The 17,474-nt window shown below is 40.9% G+C and overlaps 2 protein-coding genes across 4 annotated transcripts; one reads left to right on the forward strand and one right to left on the reverse strand.

Moving 5' to 3' along the window:
- The first annotated feature begins 1,507 nt into the window (after positions 1 to 1,507).
- On the forward strand, positions 1,508 to 5,337 carry LOC140274008 (GTPase KRas). Of its 3 annotated transcripts, none has more exons than XM_072369689.1 (5): positions 1,508 to 1,807; positions 2,022 to 2,134; positions 3,253 to 3,431; positions 3,881 to 4,040; positions 4,156 to 5,337. In XM_072369689.1, the coding sequence occupies exons 2-5, from the start codon at positions 2,024 to 2,026 to the stop codon at positions 4,267 to 4,269; spliced, it is 564 nt and encodes a 187-aa protein (XP_072225790.1). In that variant the 5' UTR covers positions 1,508 to 1,807; positions 2,022 to 2,023; the 3' UTR covers positions 4,270 to 5,337. The 3 variants fall into 3 exon arrangements, with proteins under 3 accessions (XP_072225790.1, XP_072225792.1, XP_072225791.1); XM_072369691.1 differs by having other exon boundaries at positions 1,508 to 1,662; XM_072369690.1 differs by lacking the exon at positions 1,508 to 1,807 and adding an exon at positions 1,814 to 1,919.
- A 784-nt stretch (positions 5,338 to 6,121) lies between these two features.
- pold1 (polymerase (DNA directed), delta 1, catalytic subunit) lies at positions 6,122 to 16,143 on the reverse strand. Its single transcript, XM_072369687.1, has 27 exons — positions 15,961 to 16,143; positions 15,033 to 15,221; positions 14,482 to 14,595; positions 14,244 to 14,384; positions 13,953 to 14,078; positions 13,591 to 13,759; positions 12,969 to 13,083; positions 12,693 to 12,822; positions 12,390 to 12,556; positions 12,202 to 12,306; positions 11,945 to 12,085; positions 11,731 to 11,841; positions 11,403 to 11,594; positions 11,237 to 11,325; positions 11,024 to 11,140; positions 10,782 to 10,895; positions 10,416 to 10,563; positions 9,394 to 9,489; positions 9,103 to 9,240; positions 8,143 to 8,318; positions 7,830 to 7,982; positions 7,632 to 7,734; positions 7,412 to 7,544; positions 7,064 to 7,177; positions 6,861 to 6,913; positions 6,397 to 6,494; positions 6,122 to 6,308 (listed from the first exon to the last, which is right to left on the reverse strand). The coding sequence occupies exons 2-27, from the start codon at positions 15,217 to 15,219 to the stop codon at positions 6,221 to 6,223; spliced, it is 3,318 nt and encodes a 1,105-aa protein (XP_072225788.1). The 5' UTR covers positions 15,220 to 15,221; positions 15,961 to 16,143; the 3' UTR covers positions 6,122 to 6,220.
- Between the last annotated feature and the right edge of the window lie 1,331 nt (positions 16,144 to 17,474).

Below are 17,474 nucleotides of genomic sequence, written 5' to 3' on the forward strand. Positions count from 1 at the left end.
TCCTGTTTCTGCTTTCCTAATGGTTTTCATACCTTCACATGTTTTTTTCTTTTTGATTGCCTGACTTCTTCTAGCTTTTATTTTTGACAGAGTTTACCGGAAATAATCATACCTAAATTTACAAGGGATTCAAACTAGATTTGAATTATGGCAATTCATCAATATGACCACAAGGTGGCAGTAAAGCCCCAAAAGTCAATGTCAATCCGAAAGACCTAAAAGTTTGTACAGGTCAATTAGAATAACTTGAGTTTTCGGGGGGGGGGGTTACCCAGTTTTTGGTTTCGAAAACATCTTGTAATCATTGACCCCTGGTGCCTATTTCTTATAATGAGTAGACAAGAAGTTCCCCTTCTTTTTAAAACTGATTAGTCAGAATATTTAGCTTTGTTTCATTTGAAACAGCTACTTTTCTTTGTGGGTGGGTGTCACCATCTGATTCCCTCTAGGACCACTACCAATCCCTGATCAAAAAATAAATAAGTGAACTTCATTTGCACAACAAAGCAATATGGGAATTGGTCGGAGCAACAATTATTGTTGCCCTTTGATGTAATGTGTGTGGACGTTGCTCAGTTGCTCAGAGTTCTGTACTGATTCCAACTTATTCATAGCTCTTTTTTGGATAGACCCAAAAATAGAGCATCAGTCTCTGGGTCACTCAAAGAGGGGAATGGTTATTTTGTTTTATTTTATTTTATTATTTTTTGCTTATTTTTGCGATAATAAAAGCATATTTGGTGAAACCCTACACGTGTTTTGAGACTTTTCTAATCTTGTCTGAACTATAAACTTGGGTAAAGATATCTAAAATTAGGGTCTTTTGCGAGACATTTATTAGGACAAGCCCTTTCACAATTACTACTAATCATGCCTTCATTGTCATATTAAATGTTATCATTACTATTATTATGTCATTATTTTACATTATTGATATCAAATAAGTTATTACTATAATTACGAATTGTTTTTGTCGTTTGTTTGCTTCAATCATCGAATCGATCATTTAAATATAATTTTGCAGTTCTACAATAAAACCACTGGAGTATATAAAGACACGTAATTCTCGGATAAATAGTCTAAACTAAATAATCAGATTAAACATAAGACTCTATAACGATACCCAGTTCGACCTTTCAAAATAAGTGCTATATGACCGTTTTTTATGTTTCTCTTTTTTTGCAAAGATGACATTTGCTGTGGAGCTGTTAATTGGTGTACGATACTTCATCATTTTTTTTAATTGTTAATCATGCATGTTGAATTTGTTGTCATGAACACCTTATGAGACATTTAGCAGTATGTCTTCGCTGTCCAATAAAGTTAGAAAGCGAGAAGGAAGCCTGACTGGAAAACTGCACCCAATTAATACTATGACAGTTTATGATTGGATGCTTCAGTAACATGTAGGCGGAGTTGGGAAGCTAAACTGTACTCTGATTGGAACAACAGAACGTCTGTCTGAATGTCGTCCTTTCATTGGTTGTTTGACAAGGAGATTAATGTGAAAAAGCGTCGCTTTACTATGAACCACAATGGAGAATAAGTAGGAGCTCCTACGAGTTTCATCTTGTAATTTATTTATAACTTTAAATAAGTTTTTTGTCTAGCAGTTTTACAAATATCCGGTGAATGTTTTTGCAGGTTATTATAGTCTGCCAGGTAATTAGTGGACATATACTAACTGTTTCTACAAGTGATTTGAACAAGGAAGTCGTCTCAGGCTAACGTTATGTAGCAAGCTAATCTCATTTATCCATAGAAACGTTAACTTAACATTTAACAGTGTTACAAGCTCCACATACAGGTGAGCACTTTTGGACTTTATCATTGTTATTATTTTATTATCAGTATACTCATTTGTATCGATTCCACATTGATAAAGAAGACTTGACACCTAACGCCAAGGATAAATCTGGGTCAGTCTCTTTCGCCATGTCAGATAGGGGAGGAAGAAGCTTCAGGGTGTTTCATCGCGGCTTTTAACGACGACGTCCACCTGTTGGTTTGATCTGTTGCAGGCATGACCGAGTACAAACTTGTGGTGGTCGGAGCTGGAGGTGTGGGGAAGAGCGCTCTGACCATCCAGCTCATCCAGAATCACTTCGTGGACGAATATGATCCGACCATCGAGGTGAGAAAGCAGCCACCACATAAAACCCTACACGGGGAAGTTCGTGTAATCAACAGTGGGAGTTGTTCTCAAGGATATTATAGTCGGCATCAGAGAGAATCTTATTTCAATGGTCCTGAAGGTATTTAACAGGCATTTCAGGGTCGGACATGCCTGCCTGTGGGTATTTACTCTCACGCACGATGTACCCAAAGCTCTGCATGCATTAGATACTTAAATAATAAATGTGCCATTAAAAGTCACTAAAACTGATCTGACACCAAATGTAAAATGTCAGATTGGACATATATATGTTAATATTATTTCCACCTTTTATTAATTTTACTGTATAGGTAATTGTTTTGTCCTTTTCTTTTTTTTAATCTACATACTTGATACAAATATTTATTTTACGTTTGTTTTTTCCAGTTATTCATCTCGGCATTTCCCACTATTTATTTATTTATTCATTTTAGCTTGTGTCTTACTGTTTTTCCTTATTACTTATTTCTTTGTGGATTTTGGTTGTCCTATCAATGAGTTTTAAATGTGTCGGGGAGTCAGCTTTTTGTTGCACAACTTGGCAGAATGAGCTTTGCGTGTAGATTGCGATACTTTTTTCTTTTTTTTTTTTAGGTATATGAAATGATAACACCACTATAGTTATACAGATGTTGGTTTCTAAAGTATTACAATGAGTACATAAAAAGCATTGCTATTATAGATTAAATAAAACACTTTTACCAGCATAAAGATGAGGCCGTGCCGTCTCAAATAAGACCAAATACATGATTTAATAAGGGAAAAAAACAACCCCACTTAAACCACTGGATCATTTTTGAATTGTTGATATGTGGTAAAAGCTGATAAGGCATGAAGCTAGTCTGCAGATACTTTTCCGGTTTCAGTAATCACCACAAACAGATCAGCACTGCTAACTCACGCCACCGTTGTTAAAAATTCCCAGCCAACTGGTTGCAAAACTTTTATTTCTATTTAACGGCAAATGCCCAAAGTCAGTGAATTGAACGATTCAATTTTAAGTTTCACCGGGTGTAATACTTGTGAAGGGGACTCTCGCAAAGTTCACGAATCACTTGGCAGATGTTTGGCATGATCACACTGATGCGGTGTTGCAGGACTCGTACAGAAAACAGGTCGTGATCGATGGAGAGACGTGTCTGTTGGACATCCTGGACACTGCGGGTCAAGAGGAATACAGTGCCATGAGAGACCAGTACATGAGGACGGGAGAGGGCTTCCTATGTGTGTTTGCTATCAACAACATAAAGTCCTTTGAGGATGTTCACCTCTACAGGTACAAGAAGGCTCAGACTGCCGGAGAAAGAAATTTGAATGTCAAAGAGCTATATGTTTGGTTCAACTGCTTGTTTAACTTGTTGCAGTCAATAGGACATCAGCATATAAAGTACTGAGCGTTTTAAAGTAGTGCGAATGCCATTTCCTGATGAGTAGGAACTACACTCACTTATCTGTAGCAGATACGGTGAGTGTGGTTACAGGTTTTGTGGGCCATTTGGACATTTCTTAAGTGGTCTGTGAATATTTAGCAATATTGGGGTTGGGTTGCTCAGATAATGCATTATTTAGAGCTCAGTGGTGACTAGTTTTAAATGCAAAGATTATGTCCAGTTCAGTCTTGAGTGCAGGTGGTGCAGCCGGCCCAGTTAGTGACTCTAACCACCTGTTGGAAAAAGTAGGGCATGTTCAGCCCCTAAGGGTTTGTTGCATGTGTCTCCATCTCAGAGAGCAGATCAACAGGGTGAAGGACAGTGACAGCGTTCCCATGGTGCTGGTGGGGAACAAGAGCGACCTGAGCACCCGCACAGTGGAGACGCGACAAGCGCAGGAGCTGGCACGAAGCTACGGCGTCCCGTTTGTCGAGACTTCTGCCAAAACCAGACAGGTATGTAGGAGCGATCACCTGATTGTTAATATGCAATATGTTTGAGGAACCAGATGCCTCCGCCCAACACTTTTAACAAGCAAAAACCTACATATTGAACTTTTCTGTCTCGCAGGGTGTAGAGGAAGCTTTCTACTCGCTAGTGCGAGAGATCAGGAGATATAAAGAGACCAACCGCAGCAACAAGAAGAGCAAGAAGAGCACTCAGAGACGTTGCGTTATACTATAGCAAACACACACACACACACACACACACACACACAGCCTGCAGCCCTGAGAGCACTTGTTTCACACTGCCCGTCCTCTGTCTCGGTGGAGATGTCCAGCAGCTCCGGACAGGAAAGCAGACGTGGCAAAATCCCCCTTTTTTTTTTTTTTTTTTTTAAATTGCTGTTACTGTTTCCACTAAGAATGTCGCCACAATATTTCTCTTTTTCTCATCCACATGTGTTCTGTTTTCTTTAAGAGGATTTCTTTATAAAATTGTGCTTCACTGCAATTTGCACGCTAACACCAGGTGATGAACTCAAAACCCACAGATGTTTCAGAACTCAACCCAGTAACGGCTCAGTTTTTGACTTTTCTGAGAGAACAAATCAATTATTTTTTTTCTTTTCCTTCCCTTTGAAGACATTCTCTCTCTCGATAGAAGTTTAGACGGCGCGTGTTTTTAATAGATTATTGTAGCCTCTGGAACTTGTACCAACAGCATTATATTTTTCTCTCAAACACGTGTCAATAAAATTTTTTAAAAAAGATAATAAAAAAAAAACTTTTCATGTTGCAGGATCTTCAGATACGAAGCCTCGAAACCGTTCCCGACTCCCAGGTGCACTTTATTCATTTCCTTTTACGTGTTTCTTGTAGAGCCTAGTAATTACTGTAGTTAGTGTCACTTTAAAGTTTACTCAGGAATGAGATTTTTTTTTTTTTTTTGGTTTGTTTTATAAATCGGGCGCTGAGTAATCTCAGAGTAATGTCGAGGATCGGTTGCTTCTGTCCATCTCACACGAACATCAGCTCAGTGTTTGAGGTGCCGGCTCTGCTGTTGGTCCCGTACAGCCACACTGTGGTCCACGGTCAGCTTTTAACATCACGTTTGTTACACCGCTTAATCACAATTACAACAAGCCGAGGTTAGCGTTTAACTCCGTGTTGTCTAATCATGTGATGCTGTACGGTAAGGATGTTCTATAGGGCAACATCAGTGCTCGATGGCTACTTTCAGCCCAAATGTAAAAGATTGATTTTCTATTTTTGTAGAACTACTAAAAGCATTCCCCAGTGTTTAATAGAAACAATTCTAATTAAATATATCTACAGTTACTAAAATTGTGTCTTAAAAGTTCAGCGAGTCAGTTGCAGCCTCTTAAGCAGCGGGCTCCTCACTTCTCTGGTGCAACACCATTGTTGAATGTGGTATTTCGAGTCGCTCCTTAAATAGTATACTCAGAACGATGACTATTTTGAGAGCTGAAATACCCAAATGATTTGAGTTGCTGTTTTGCATTGACAACTGTAAAACCTGTGATGCACTCTGTACTGAACAAATAAAAAAACGTCTTCAGCTTTTACATGTGGTGTTTATCCAAGGTGGACTTTTACAAGGAGGGAGTTCTGTGCTGGACATGAGCCCATCCAAACCTTTGAGAGCATAAGCAGAGCTTAGGGTGGATTTACTCCAGATCTAAATATTTGACAGCATGAATAGCAAGTACAGTTCTGTACTTTATAGATAACATTGGTCTTGTTGGCTAAAAATAAATAAATCGGAAAGAATGTGGTTTGAGGTCTGCCGGAGACAAAGGCTGAATAATCAAGTTCCCCTTTTCATGTCTGAAAGTATCTGCTTTTACTTTTGATGTCGAATCAGACCGGCGGCATGCAAACGTTCAGCTGCATGTGCAGGTTTTCACACTGTAACCCTGACGGCTGTGTGGTTTACCGACCTGTCTACATTTTCCAGTGTGACAATTCTTCAGTAATGCTTCTGTAATTAATCACCATGACAGTCCAAAAGGAGCAGGCTGGTTTTTACAAAAAAAGACCATTTTATTCATACTACAAAACATAGAAATTGATATATATGCATTTTTACAAGACCCCAAAAGACTCAGTGTAAGGATGATGGTCCAAGGTTGTCAAATAAGGCACGTCAGCCATCAATGTCTCTCTTTCTCTCACCATCCAAAGCGAGACACCAGCTTGCTTTGGTCATCCAGATCTTTCTGAACTTTCTTCCTCATGTAGAAGATGGGACAATCCCGGCTGCAGAGGAATGAGCATCAACAGGGTTACCGTAGTTCTACACTTATAAAGCCGGCGGCCCACATTTCTGAGGAATACGTGCATGTACCTGGTGCAGAGCACATCCTCGTGGAGCGAGCCCTGGCAGCGCTGACACTGGGTCCACAGACGAGAGAAACGCTCCTCTAATGCGTTCAGGTGAAAGATCTGTCATTTACAGTACGAGTGTCAATGTGTTAGGTGTGGGGGAGAAAGGTTTGATTTATTTTTGTCCTCCGTATCTGCTGAAATCATGTCTTTCGATATTTATAGACAAAGTTTTAACTCCCACTCGGGTTTAGTGACCCCAAAGTAAATTATTGAATTACAAAAAGCTTTGAAACAGGCATTCTGCTCCTGTTAAATCAATCAAGTCATGCTTTTATTATCAAATTACCTTCATGTTCTCAGCTCTAAAATAGCCACTATAGGGCACTAAATATAATCATTTTTAAATGTGACGTTCTCTTAAAACTTTGAGCTAAGACTAACACGAAACCACTATAAAATGATTTCATTTGGCTGCTGGCCTACCTCCTTTTGATAAAGTTCAGACTCCTTCTTCTTACAGAAATCGCACACAGCCGCTGAAATGACACACATTAAACATGACATAAGTGTAGGAAACTAATGAGAAGACTTATGGACGAGACCTGAGCATCATTTAAACTCAGTGTGTGTGTGTGTGTGTGTGTGTGTGTGTGTGTGTGTGTGTGTGTGGTGGGGGGGGCACCCACCATCTGTCTTAAGCACAGCTTTGCAGCCGATGCAGGTGCTCCTCCTCTGAGCAAACGCCATGAGGCCTCCGATCTTCGAGGTCAAAACAGTCTTACAGCGTGTGTGATCGCCCTCTGCAAGACAACACAAACTCAGTATTTAGAAATCATTTTAACCTCACCTTTCTCCCATTAGATTTCTGCACATAACCCCTCCCAAAATATCAGACGTTTGTTTTCAAGATCAACACTTAAGACTATCGATTTAACAGTTTCAACTAAACTAGGCCTATCCCTCATGATTTTACCAAAATGAAAATGGGCCATTACAGAGAGCCGGATATTTGTATGATACGAGTGCTGATGTACTTAGAAGGACGCTCTCAGCCTTGCTCTCCCCCAAGATGGGCTCAAATATTCTCAGCAGGGGTTTGGACAGCTGCTGTTCCAGGTAGTATTGTGTGTCAATGGGAATATTGTTCTCTAGCACGTAGATCGGGTCCTGAAACAAGTCAAAAGAATCGCGATTATCATCTGGGGTGAAACGTAAGATGAGACGATGCAGACATTCAGAGAGGATGCTTCACACCTCTGACTTCATGTATGCAGCCACTCCCTTTGCAGCCTTGATAATGACGTATGGCACTCTGTCTCCCAGGTTCGGGGCGCTACCCGCGTCCCTTTTCCTCATCCTGTAAAACATCAGGAGTGAATTTCACCCACACCAAGTTTTCCTCTGTAAACGTTTTTTTTTTTAATAAAGCAGCTATCTGCTGATTAATCAGACCTTTCTGCTAGCTCCACATGAGCCTGCTTGCCAGCGTACTCCTGGGCTGTGCGCGTCAGCTCCTTGGTGATGACCAGCTGGCTGATGTCGATACGATTGCACAGCAGGTCTGAGATCACCTCTTTGGCGTGATCCACAGCACCTTGGGGATCTCTAAAGAGACACAAATAATAGAAGAGAAACCGCTATGAGCGTCTGAAATCCTATCTTAAGATGTTCTTCAAAAATAGGGGTTTCGGTGCTTTGATTAATTGTGGAAATCTATCCAGTTCGTCCACCAAATAAAGTGACTGTGCAGCATGTATGCGAGTACCTGTCAATGAGGATTTTCTGCAGACAAGTGTTGATAAGGTTAGCCACCAGAGGGCAGTTGTCTCTACGAACAGTCTCAATGCCTTTACAGTCCATCTTGTCATGCATGTCTGAACTCGAGGAGAAATACAGGCCTGCATAGCGCTTCTTATTGATCAGCAGGTATGGATAGTACACCTGTGGAGGTGACAAGAGTAAGTTCTCGTTCATTTAGCTCTTCGAGTTAGCTGCAACAATCTGAAACAGTCGCCCAATTTTTCAAGCAAAGCTTCAGTCAGAAATCCTGGAAGTTGGATGTGCAAATTCATCTTTTAAACGCTTAATAAGAACAACTTGTTTATCTAAAGCCTAACTTAATAATGGCAAATGACAAAAACAAAAAAAAAAAAAAAAAAAAAAACGCTCAAGAACAAAGCAGTAAAGTTAAGGTGTGCTGTTGGTAATAAAAGTTAGAATGATAAAATCAGGCTCAGAAAAAAAAATCCGAAAAAAAAAAAAAAAACTCATTTAAGCACTTATTGCAGGATATTGAATCCCAAAGCCTCGGATCGTCAGTTGTAGAGCTGAGGGGATCTGATTGCAAAGCCTAGTCGCGTTCAGACCTGATCCAGGACTCAGGAGTTACGTACTATATGACTGGATATTAAACTTATCAAATGAGAGAAATGTAAAGCTGAGGTTATCCTGTTGTTGACAGAGACAAAGAAGGCCCACACATTGCCGAGGCTGTGACATCAAACTTCAACTAAAAGTTTCTCCAACTGCAGTTTAAAGCCAGAAGGAAGTAAAAAAAAATAAAAAGCCAAACATCACGCTTCATCACAGAAAATCACAATACTGGATATTTTTAACTCACATTAGTAGTATTAGCTCTGATGAAGGAGGATACTAAAAACTAAATGTTCTCCTTCTCAAAGTCAGAAGTCAGCTGCTTTCATAAATAAAATGAACTAAAATGTACCTTCTCAAACTCCAGCTTGATTGGTGGTGTAAAATGGGACGACACCCACTCAGCTGCTTCCCTCCCAATATCCATGGTTTCCTTTACAGTTGCAACTCCAAGCTTGACCATGACAGAGTCCGTGTCCCCATAAATTACCTTCACAGATTTAAAAAAAAAAAAAAGTGCTTAAACTGCTGAGAGAAACGATTGTACGCAGGGTATTTGGAAGCTGGAACTCATCAAAATAGGAAACGGAAAGATGAACGTTGGCTTTGGTGTTGGTGGAGTGAGGCCGAGTGCATTCCTCACCTTGGCATCCGCTTGATAACCATTGGAAAGGGTGTACTTAGACTCCACCAGCTGTTTGGTTTGCTCAATCATCTGTCTTCCAAATCCTGTGACACTCTGAGCGAGACGAAAAGCAAACGTGTCACTGAGTCTGTGATCTGAGGTGTTGGAGTAAGCCATCACTGGCTGCTACGCAAAGCTTTTAGCCACATTACAAGCAGTGAGCTTCAGCCCCTGGGAAAAATACCGTGTCAAAAGAAAAAGGAAAAACATCCCCCGCAGGTTTGTGAACAACCCGTTTTTAAACAATTGAGGAATGTATGAAACCAACTTATTTGTAACTACAGGAATCGAACCCCATTAGCTACAAGACTGAATAGAAGATTCAAGCACTTTTGCTTTGGCTTCTTCTTTGGGCCCTTAGAAGCCAGCAGACAATTGGCTGTAGGGCGCATCTGGAGCGTCGGTGAACGTCCGTCTCTTGTATTTTCAGTGTTTAACACGACGTTGGGAAATCCAAACTCTGTGACAGTTATTTTCAGCCGACTTAACACATTGAACTACCACAGAGTTAAAGAAGTGCACGACAAAGGCAGGTGGCCCTGACAGCAGAGAGCAAGCGGCTCACACGCAATATCTTCATTTCTCGAAAAATAATCCAAACTAAAGAGACCGAAGACCACCGTGATGATCATGATTGAAAAGAGACCAGATCTGGGTATGTTTACCTTTTTTATTAATGATTTTTTTAAACCACAGAGGCTTCTTGTTTCCCTTTTTGCTACTGACCAATCAACAGCCTAAAAAACACCGCTGACTATCTACTGTCAGGTTTCCATTTCCACTCCGTCTTCGGTGTTTCTCGTTTACATTTCTTCCTCCACCTGTTTTTGTGGTTTCCAGTTAAAAACCTATCTTTACTCTACAGCTTGCTCACAGTTCGTGCTGCGACTTCACATCCGTGCACAAAATGGGGCAAAAATGCTAAAGATTACGTCTGCCCGCCTTTTTAATCCTCGCAGTGAAAGAAATAAAGTGCTCACCTGTGAGATCTCCAAGCAGGGCAGCTTGCCCACCTGCGCCCCCGTGAAGCCGTACACAGAGTTTGCACTAATTTTAAGGGCCAGCTGTCGACCATCCAGCACCTGCTTCTTGAAAGGGTCAGTTTCCTTCTTTAGCTCTGCTTTGGCCCTGTGGACATAAAGTGGGACAATCTGAGGAAGAGCAACACATCTGGAACATCTGAGATACATCCACACAAGAATGTGTTCATCTGCCATCTACGGGGTCCCGAAATCTTCTACGACCCGAGTACCCGCTTTGTATTTCCTACCAGTGACGAATTGTGACAAATGAACATGCTGCCTATGTCTAAATGATTCCATTCTCACGGCAGATTATTTGCAAACCTCTTTCGAGCAGACAGCAGGTTCTCTAGGATCTCTGGAAGAAGTCCTTTCCTCACGGAGCTCTTCACAAACTGATCGCCTGTTGGAGTCTTTATAAAGTCCCCTGATGACAGGCTGCAGACACACAATGCTAAGTCTATTAAAAACCATTTTCATCCCCAAATCACTTGTATCGGAACAAAAACTGTTCATAGAAGCTTCAGTTATTCAAAGCCAGTTGATTCGAGTGTGTGACTTCTCACCCCAGTTTCTCCTCTGAGCCTTTCTGCAGCAGGGTGGTGTAGCACAGATTGTGAGCCATCATGATGGACGGATACAAGGAGGAGAAGTCCAGGGTGGCGATGGGAACACTGTAATAGCTACAAAGAAAAAGAACAGGGGAGGGATGGAGAAGACAATGAGTCTGTACCTCATACAATAACAGAAAAATAAATAAAAAAAACAGATATTCTTACCCTTTCTCTGGTTCAATGACAGTTGCTCCAGTGTAGTCTTCTCCTGCTTCTGTCTTTACAACAGGCATGACCAGGTCCTGTTTCATGGCCTAAACACGTACTCACAGTAAGTTTCCAAGTCCATCCCAACACAAGCAGCCACTGCGTTTCAGTTGGTCTTTCTTACCTGTCGCAGCAGCTGAGAGACGACTTTAATCTGCTGTCCTCTGGAGAGCAGGTAAGTCAGGGGCACACCTGTCACTCTGGCCATCTCCATGTAGTTGATCACACACATCAGCTTCAGCAGCAGGCGCAGTGGGAGATAGGCATCCTTCAGGCAGTAGACCGCCAAACGGCGACGTGTCTGTTCATTTCCATTCTGTAGTGGAAGACGATAGGAGGTGGAGCAGATAAGAAAAGCAGCAACGAATGCATCTTCAATCCAGACTTGACAAAAGAAATGCATTCAAATATTGTGTACTGGGGCAGGCAAATGTGGAAGACCAGTGTCCTACCTGCAGATCAGTGATGATGGAGTGCTGCACATCCTCCTTCTGTTCTTGCAGAAAATGGAAACTGACAGCATTCAGCGTGTAAGAGCGCAGTTTGTAATCCCTTAGGAGAACCTGGAAGAAGTGCTCAAAGGTCTTTAACTTTGAAAACATTCTGAGCTACAAACAATAAAACCTGCATTTCATCAAATGAGAATTTCCTTCAATAAGTGCCGACCTGCAGCAGATCAAACTGAACTCGGCCCTCCATGTTGATGGTCTTGTTCTCTCGGCGGCCCATCTGCTTGCTCTGGAAGTTGGACTCTCGCAAAACTGACTTCATGTTTCGCACTCGGCCTAAATACGGGAAAAAATTCACCTGGAACCAAAAAAAAAAAAAAAAAGAACAGCTGAGAAGAAAACAGAAATATCTTGGTGTAAGCATAGAAAGGAGATCTTTTTGGTACATGGTACATAAATGTGGCTCCATCAAACCTTCAGAGCTGCTGCCCTGTTGAGCAAATAGGGAAAGTCAAAGTTCTGAATGTTGTATCCAGTAATGATGTCCGGGTCCACTGTCCTCAAAAACTCCGCCCAGCTCTGCTCAACCAGAGACAGAATAATATGTCGATGGAAAATAGTGTCAAGAAAACATGTATGCGTTCATCTGTGCCAGTGTGTACCTGGAGAAGCTTTTCCTCTTGAGCAAAGCATAATATCTGAGAGCCAACGATGCTGGCGCAGGACTGAAGGGTGAACACCGTGCGAATGAAGGGCTCAGTCTCACCCTGCCGCTGGACCATAGATGCTATCTGAATCACCGGATCTTTATCCGGCTCTGGGAAGATTCCTGGAAAGAACGACACCGGGTTGAAAATGCTTTCGCCTGTCATTAAATTTGACCAGGCCTTAGTCATGGGTTTGAATTATGCGCTTGTTAGTTAGTTTGCTGAATGAGAAGGGACTAAAAGAGAAGATAAAACTACCTTTTCTTCCAGCACATTCGATGTCAAAGCTTAGGACCCTCAGTGGTGCAATTCTCTGCCAGTCTCCCTCTGCAGGGTGACTTATCAAATCCGTCCATCCAACATCCACCTCATACTGACACAAAGACACCTGCAGGGCAAATTCAAGAGGCAGACCTTCATAAACAGCGTGGGTAGAGGCTTAGCAATAAGAAAACTGCACAAAGAGATGGAAACTAACTGATGACAGCAGTAGCACTGTAGCCATTTGATGGCAAATCAGAAAACAAGACCCACCTTGGCTGTGGACTGAGAATCCGTGTCCCCTGGGCTCCTCTCTTCACGCAATTGATATTTGCCTTTGGGAAGTTCAATCCAACAGCATCCCACCACATCACTGTCCACCATAAATCTGAAAAACAAAGCATTAGCACATCTACCAATACTATATGTTTATAGGGATTAAAGCAGCATCTTTAATCACATGCAGGCTTATCTGACAACATTTTAGGGAGTAGAATTAGTGGGATATAAATAAATGGAGCATATAAACATATTGATGTAAATGAGGAAAATAAGAATATTCTAAAAAAAAAAAAAAAAAAAAAGAAGATATCCATCAGCGCCAACATTTTAAATTCTATAACAAAAAAAATGCAGAAAAATTAACTGCTTAATTAATATATCAGAAACATAGACAGTAGGGGACGCCTCCCAGTTTCAATTCACTGACTTATTTAGCAAAAAAACAAAAAAAAACAAATACAACTTGTATTCTTCCTCTTTTTTTGGATGAATTGTTTTTGATTTATTACTTTAGTTGAACCAATATATTCAAAAGAAATTAGCCATTTAAAAACCTTTGTCTGTCTGCTAATTAATATTCATTTTCAAACTATTTTTCACATCACACACACACCTGATTTCAAAATCTATGTTGGCCTCGTAGGATTGGTAATTTTGTGGAGGGAAAGATCCAAATTTGAAGCCCTGCTCCAACAGTCTCTTTGCAGGTGCAATGAGACGAGGCATCGCCATGGTAATCCGCAAGAAATCCAGAATGCGCTGCCCATGGTACCCATACATGCCTTTGGGAAATAGAAAGGAGAAGCTCAGCATTTTGTGTTATCACTGCAAAACATCACACGAGTGAAGTAGTAGAATGACAATAATCATACAGGCTTCATATGTGCGTTTCACATGTTTCTAGTTACAATCGACCCCAACAGCTGGACCAAAAATCAGATCTACGAGTATTGAACAGCGATTACTTGCACTCACTCTCTTTGCGGGTGATGTCCACAGCCAACACCGTGACCGAGATGTTGTCCTTATTGGAGCGCATGTCCCTGAGAACAGCAGAGTTCAGCTCTCTTTTAAATTCACCCAGGTAGTCAGACTTGAACCCTTTAAAAACAGAAAGAGGGAAACATTGTAAAATAGACAAGTAGTAAGTCAATTCCACCTGAAAGCAGTGAAGCGTGTTCTATCGTTTCCTAATAGCCAACTAATGGTAAGAAAATATGGTATGTCATATAAAGTCCAGTGTTAAAAATCTCATCAAGTACTCACCATTTGGTGCAGGAACATAGAAGTAAGGCGCAAAGCCATGGATGTGGCAACACACACTGTTACCATTGTCTGTCACACCAAACATCCTAATGATTGGCACCTTTGCTTGAGACTGGCCAGGCATGCCGGCCACTGATGGACCTGCATGGCACACAAAAAAGAGAAGCCACCATATATATACTTTTTCCTCTCAGGCCATCTACTATCATTTGACTTTGTGGTCAGGGTGAGTAATTACCCAAATAATAGTCCAGATCAATCTGCTGGAACACCAGAGTATCAGATGATGGGTTCAGTGAGGAGGCAGGAGGCCGCCGCCAACGAGGGTTAAGGTCTGCTGAGAAAAGCTCACCTGAAAGGAAGAGGAAATAAAACCAAAGGGCATTGTTTATCACTTCACTGGCTTTAGCTAATGTGAGAACAGCATGAGAATTGCCAGAAATTAATCCAGAAGAGCATGTTTCAGAGTAAGTTAACTAGTTCAGTTAATATTTCAGACAAAAAACAAAGCTAAATGTTGGTTTAATTTAGTCAGGACACAAATATCACAGCTACCACCCGTCATATACTTCACTTACTGTTAATAACATGCAAAATATGAAAATATGACATCATTCTAGATCATTTAAAGACTACCTACATAAGTACATTAGTGAGGTGCTATGTGACACTAAAGCTTTCATAAATCATGCACTAAATGTTATGGGGATGGTATTTTTGAAACAGGTCGGCGTGTCATTTATGCAACATAAAGTCAGCTGTGATTGTACCTTTCTGTGCAACACTCACCCACTGGAATGACATCGTGTCCCACCTGACCTTCAGATTCCTCTACATCCATCTCTACTTCGTCAAACTGTGACAACTCCTCCTCAAATTGTGATGGACTGTCCTCCCATTCCCCAGCTGCTTTACCCCGCTTGGCCTGAGATGGGGCACCCTTGAAAGGGCCACCATTGTGTCGTTTAAGATCCATACCTACAAGAAATTTTAAAAAATATATATGGATATATATATATATATATGTAGAGAGAGAGAGAGAGAGAGAGAGAGAGAGAGAGAGAGAGAGAGAATATATCTATACAATTATAAAGAAGAAAGATGTTGAAGACTCACTTAAGCACATACTGATGACAGCATAGAAATAAACCTTTAAGGAAATTAGTGAATTATCATGATCAGATTTAGGAAAGTTAATGCAACAAAACTTTATCACAATTGACAATCAACTTGAAAGTATTGTTTTAGTCCATATTTGTGGCACACACAGGGAATACATCAGAAACATGTAGGACAGGGGGATTACACCAATGAGGGTCAACACTCAATAAAAAGAATGTTTTGTGATCGATAATAAGCGACGCCAAATTCGGGACAACCCTGCGCACTACACAGTCTGCAGCAATGTACCAACTGACTGCTGCAGTGGCCGCGTAAGCTGCACAAAACACGTTTAGCATCACAGCCAAGTAATGTGGTTAGCTACACTTGTCGTACCAAATGCACTATCGTAATGTATCCGCGTGTAAGAACTGTGCATTCTACATCAAGATGTAGAAATATAGCATATCAAGCTCAGTAATCCAGCGGTATAGCTTAGTACACGTGCTTTTTTTTTTTGTTAAATTCAGGGGAGCTTATTTCCTTTACAAAAGGCTGAAACAGAAAGCTAGCATGCGCAGGTGTAAACACGAAACAGCGCTACGGCTAATCTTACCCAAATGTAGGATTGATCTCTACCAGCACACCTATGAACTGCTGGTGCGCTTAATAAGAAGTTAAACACACGTATAAAAAGTTGCTCCGTAACAGATATCCCGGCTGACATCAACTCCCGCCACTCTTCTTCAATTTGTGAACTTTCACCGACGAAAGCGCGGAAAGTTTCCGCTTTGTTACTAGGTCCTATAGCAGAGGAGTAGACGATGACGTCACACAAAGGCGGAAGTTTGAGGAAAGTCAACGACAGTAAAGAAGAGGTTTAACACGACGAGTCCATACCTACTTTTAAAAGAAGACCGTGTCTTCGCGGCAAAATGACGTCGGACTATACGAAGCGGCAAGGGAGGGAAAAGTGGCTTAAGCCACCCAGCTGTCTCGTGATATTATAAATAATATTTAAAAAAAATGAAAGTCTGAAAGAATAATTCTCCAGTGTTCTTAAAGGACACCCCAAAACTTTTCTTTGGATGGTGGCTGCCCTTTGTTCCATTCTCTGTCGAAATGATCCCACACTACTTCAATAATGTTGAGGTACGGGCTCTAGGATTCATGTCTGAATAATGGCAATGGCTGGTTTGATTACATTGCAAATTGAATTACATCAAAACTCAAAGGGCTTTACATTCAAAGAAACAATTCATGACAATATACAAACACATGGACTAGGGAAAACATAACAGCAAAGACAACAAAAGTAAAAAAAATAAGAGCACCTGTGAAATACAGAATCTCATTTAACTAAACATGTAGTGTGCATCAAACATACCACACACCATTACAACCTTTTAACGAGCAGTGCACACCAAAAACATGCAGAGACAGTAACTGATCAAAGGCTTGTGTGAACAGGAAAGTCTCAAGTTTGGTTTACTTGCAGATACAGTAGTGACAGACCACAAATCATCAGGCATCTTGCTCAAGAGATCAACAATATCCGAGAGCACCTTTGGCAAACTTGGATCTAATTCTGGGTTCAGCTAGTTGACCTTCACCTTATAAGGTGAATGAATGACATAAATGTCAGAAATGACCTGAGAAGTCTGAATGGGTTATACACAATGACCTTTTGCCGCTTATTTTCAGTCCAGTTCTTGTGTAATCGGGCATACAACAGCATTTTATTCTCTTTTGCTCTTCCTTAAAAATAGCCTCTTGTGCTTCTATGAATATAATTTCTGATTAGGTCTCAGTGACCAGGAAATAGTTCAACTGAAGGGCCAGATGCATCTCCTGGGTCTTTGTGAGGTTTATTCATATTTCTTAAGGTCATCACTTCAGTTACTGTTCGTCTGCTGAAGATAGTGGGAGGCTTTTAGGCCTTCCACTTCATCTCTTGTCCTCCACTTGTCCAGTTTCCTCAATTTTGGAAGGGCACACTGGGCAACATGCCGAGAAATGCCAAGTTTTCATCCAGTATCTCATTGAGAACCACCTTGTTGGTACAAAAATTCATGCCTATCAAATTATCTTATCTTTGTTATTTTCAAACTATGAAACTACAGAAATGGG

This window comes from Leuresthes tenuis, unplaced genomic scaffold (genome assembly GCF_036924035.1).
Source record: "Leuresthes tenuis unplaced genomic scaffold, fLeuTen1.0.hap1 SCAF_17, whole genome shotgun sequence".
Taxonomy (NCBI): domain Eukaryota; kingdom Metazoa; phylum Chordata; class Actinopteri; order Atheriniformes; family Atherinopsidae; genus Leuresthes; species Leuresthes tenuis.

Bases quoted from the DNA above. Each gene is read 5' to 3' on its own strand.
- LOC140274008 (XM_072369689.1), top strand. From the start codon at position 2,024: ATGACCGAGTACAAACTTGTGGTGGTCGGAGCTGGAGGTGTGGGGAAG. The intron at 2,135-3,252 runs GTGAGAAAGCAG...GCGGTGTTGCAG, and splicing joins AATATGATCCGACCATCGAG to GACTCGTACAGAAAACAGGT. The intron at 4,041-4,155 runs GTATGTAGGAGC...TCTGTCTCGCAG, and splicing joins CTTCTGCCAAAACCAGACAG to GGTGTAGAGGAAGCTTTCTA.
- pold1 (XM_072369687.1), bottom strand. From the start codon at position 15,219: ATGGATCTTAAACGACACAATGGTGGCCCTTTCAAGGGTGCCCCATCT. The intron at 11,326-11,402 runs GTAAGAAAGACC...GTACGTGTTTAG, and splicing joins TCTCTCAGCTGCTGCGACAG to GCCATGAAACAGGACCTGGT. The intron at 9,490-10,415 runs GTGAGCACTTTA...CGTCTCGCTCAG, and splicing joins CCTGCTTGGAGATCTCACAG to AGTGTCACAGGATTTGGAAG.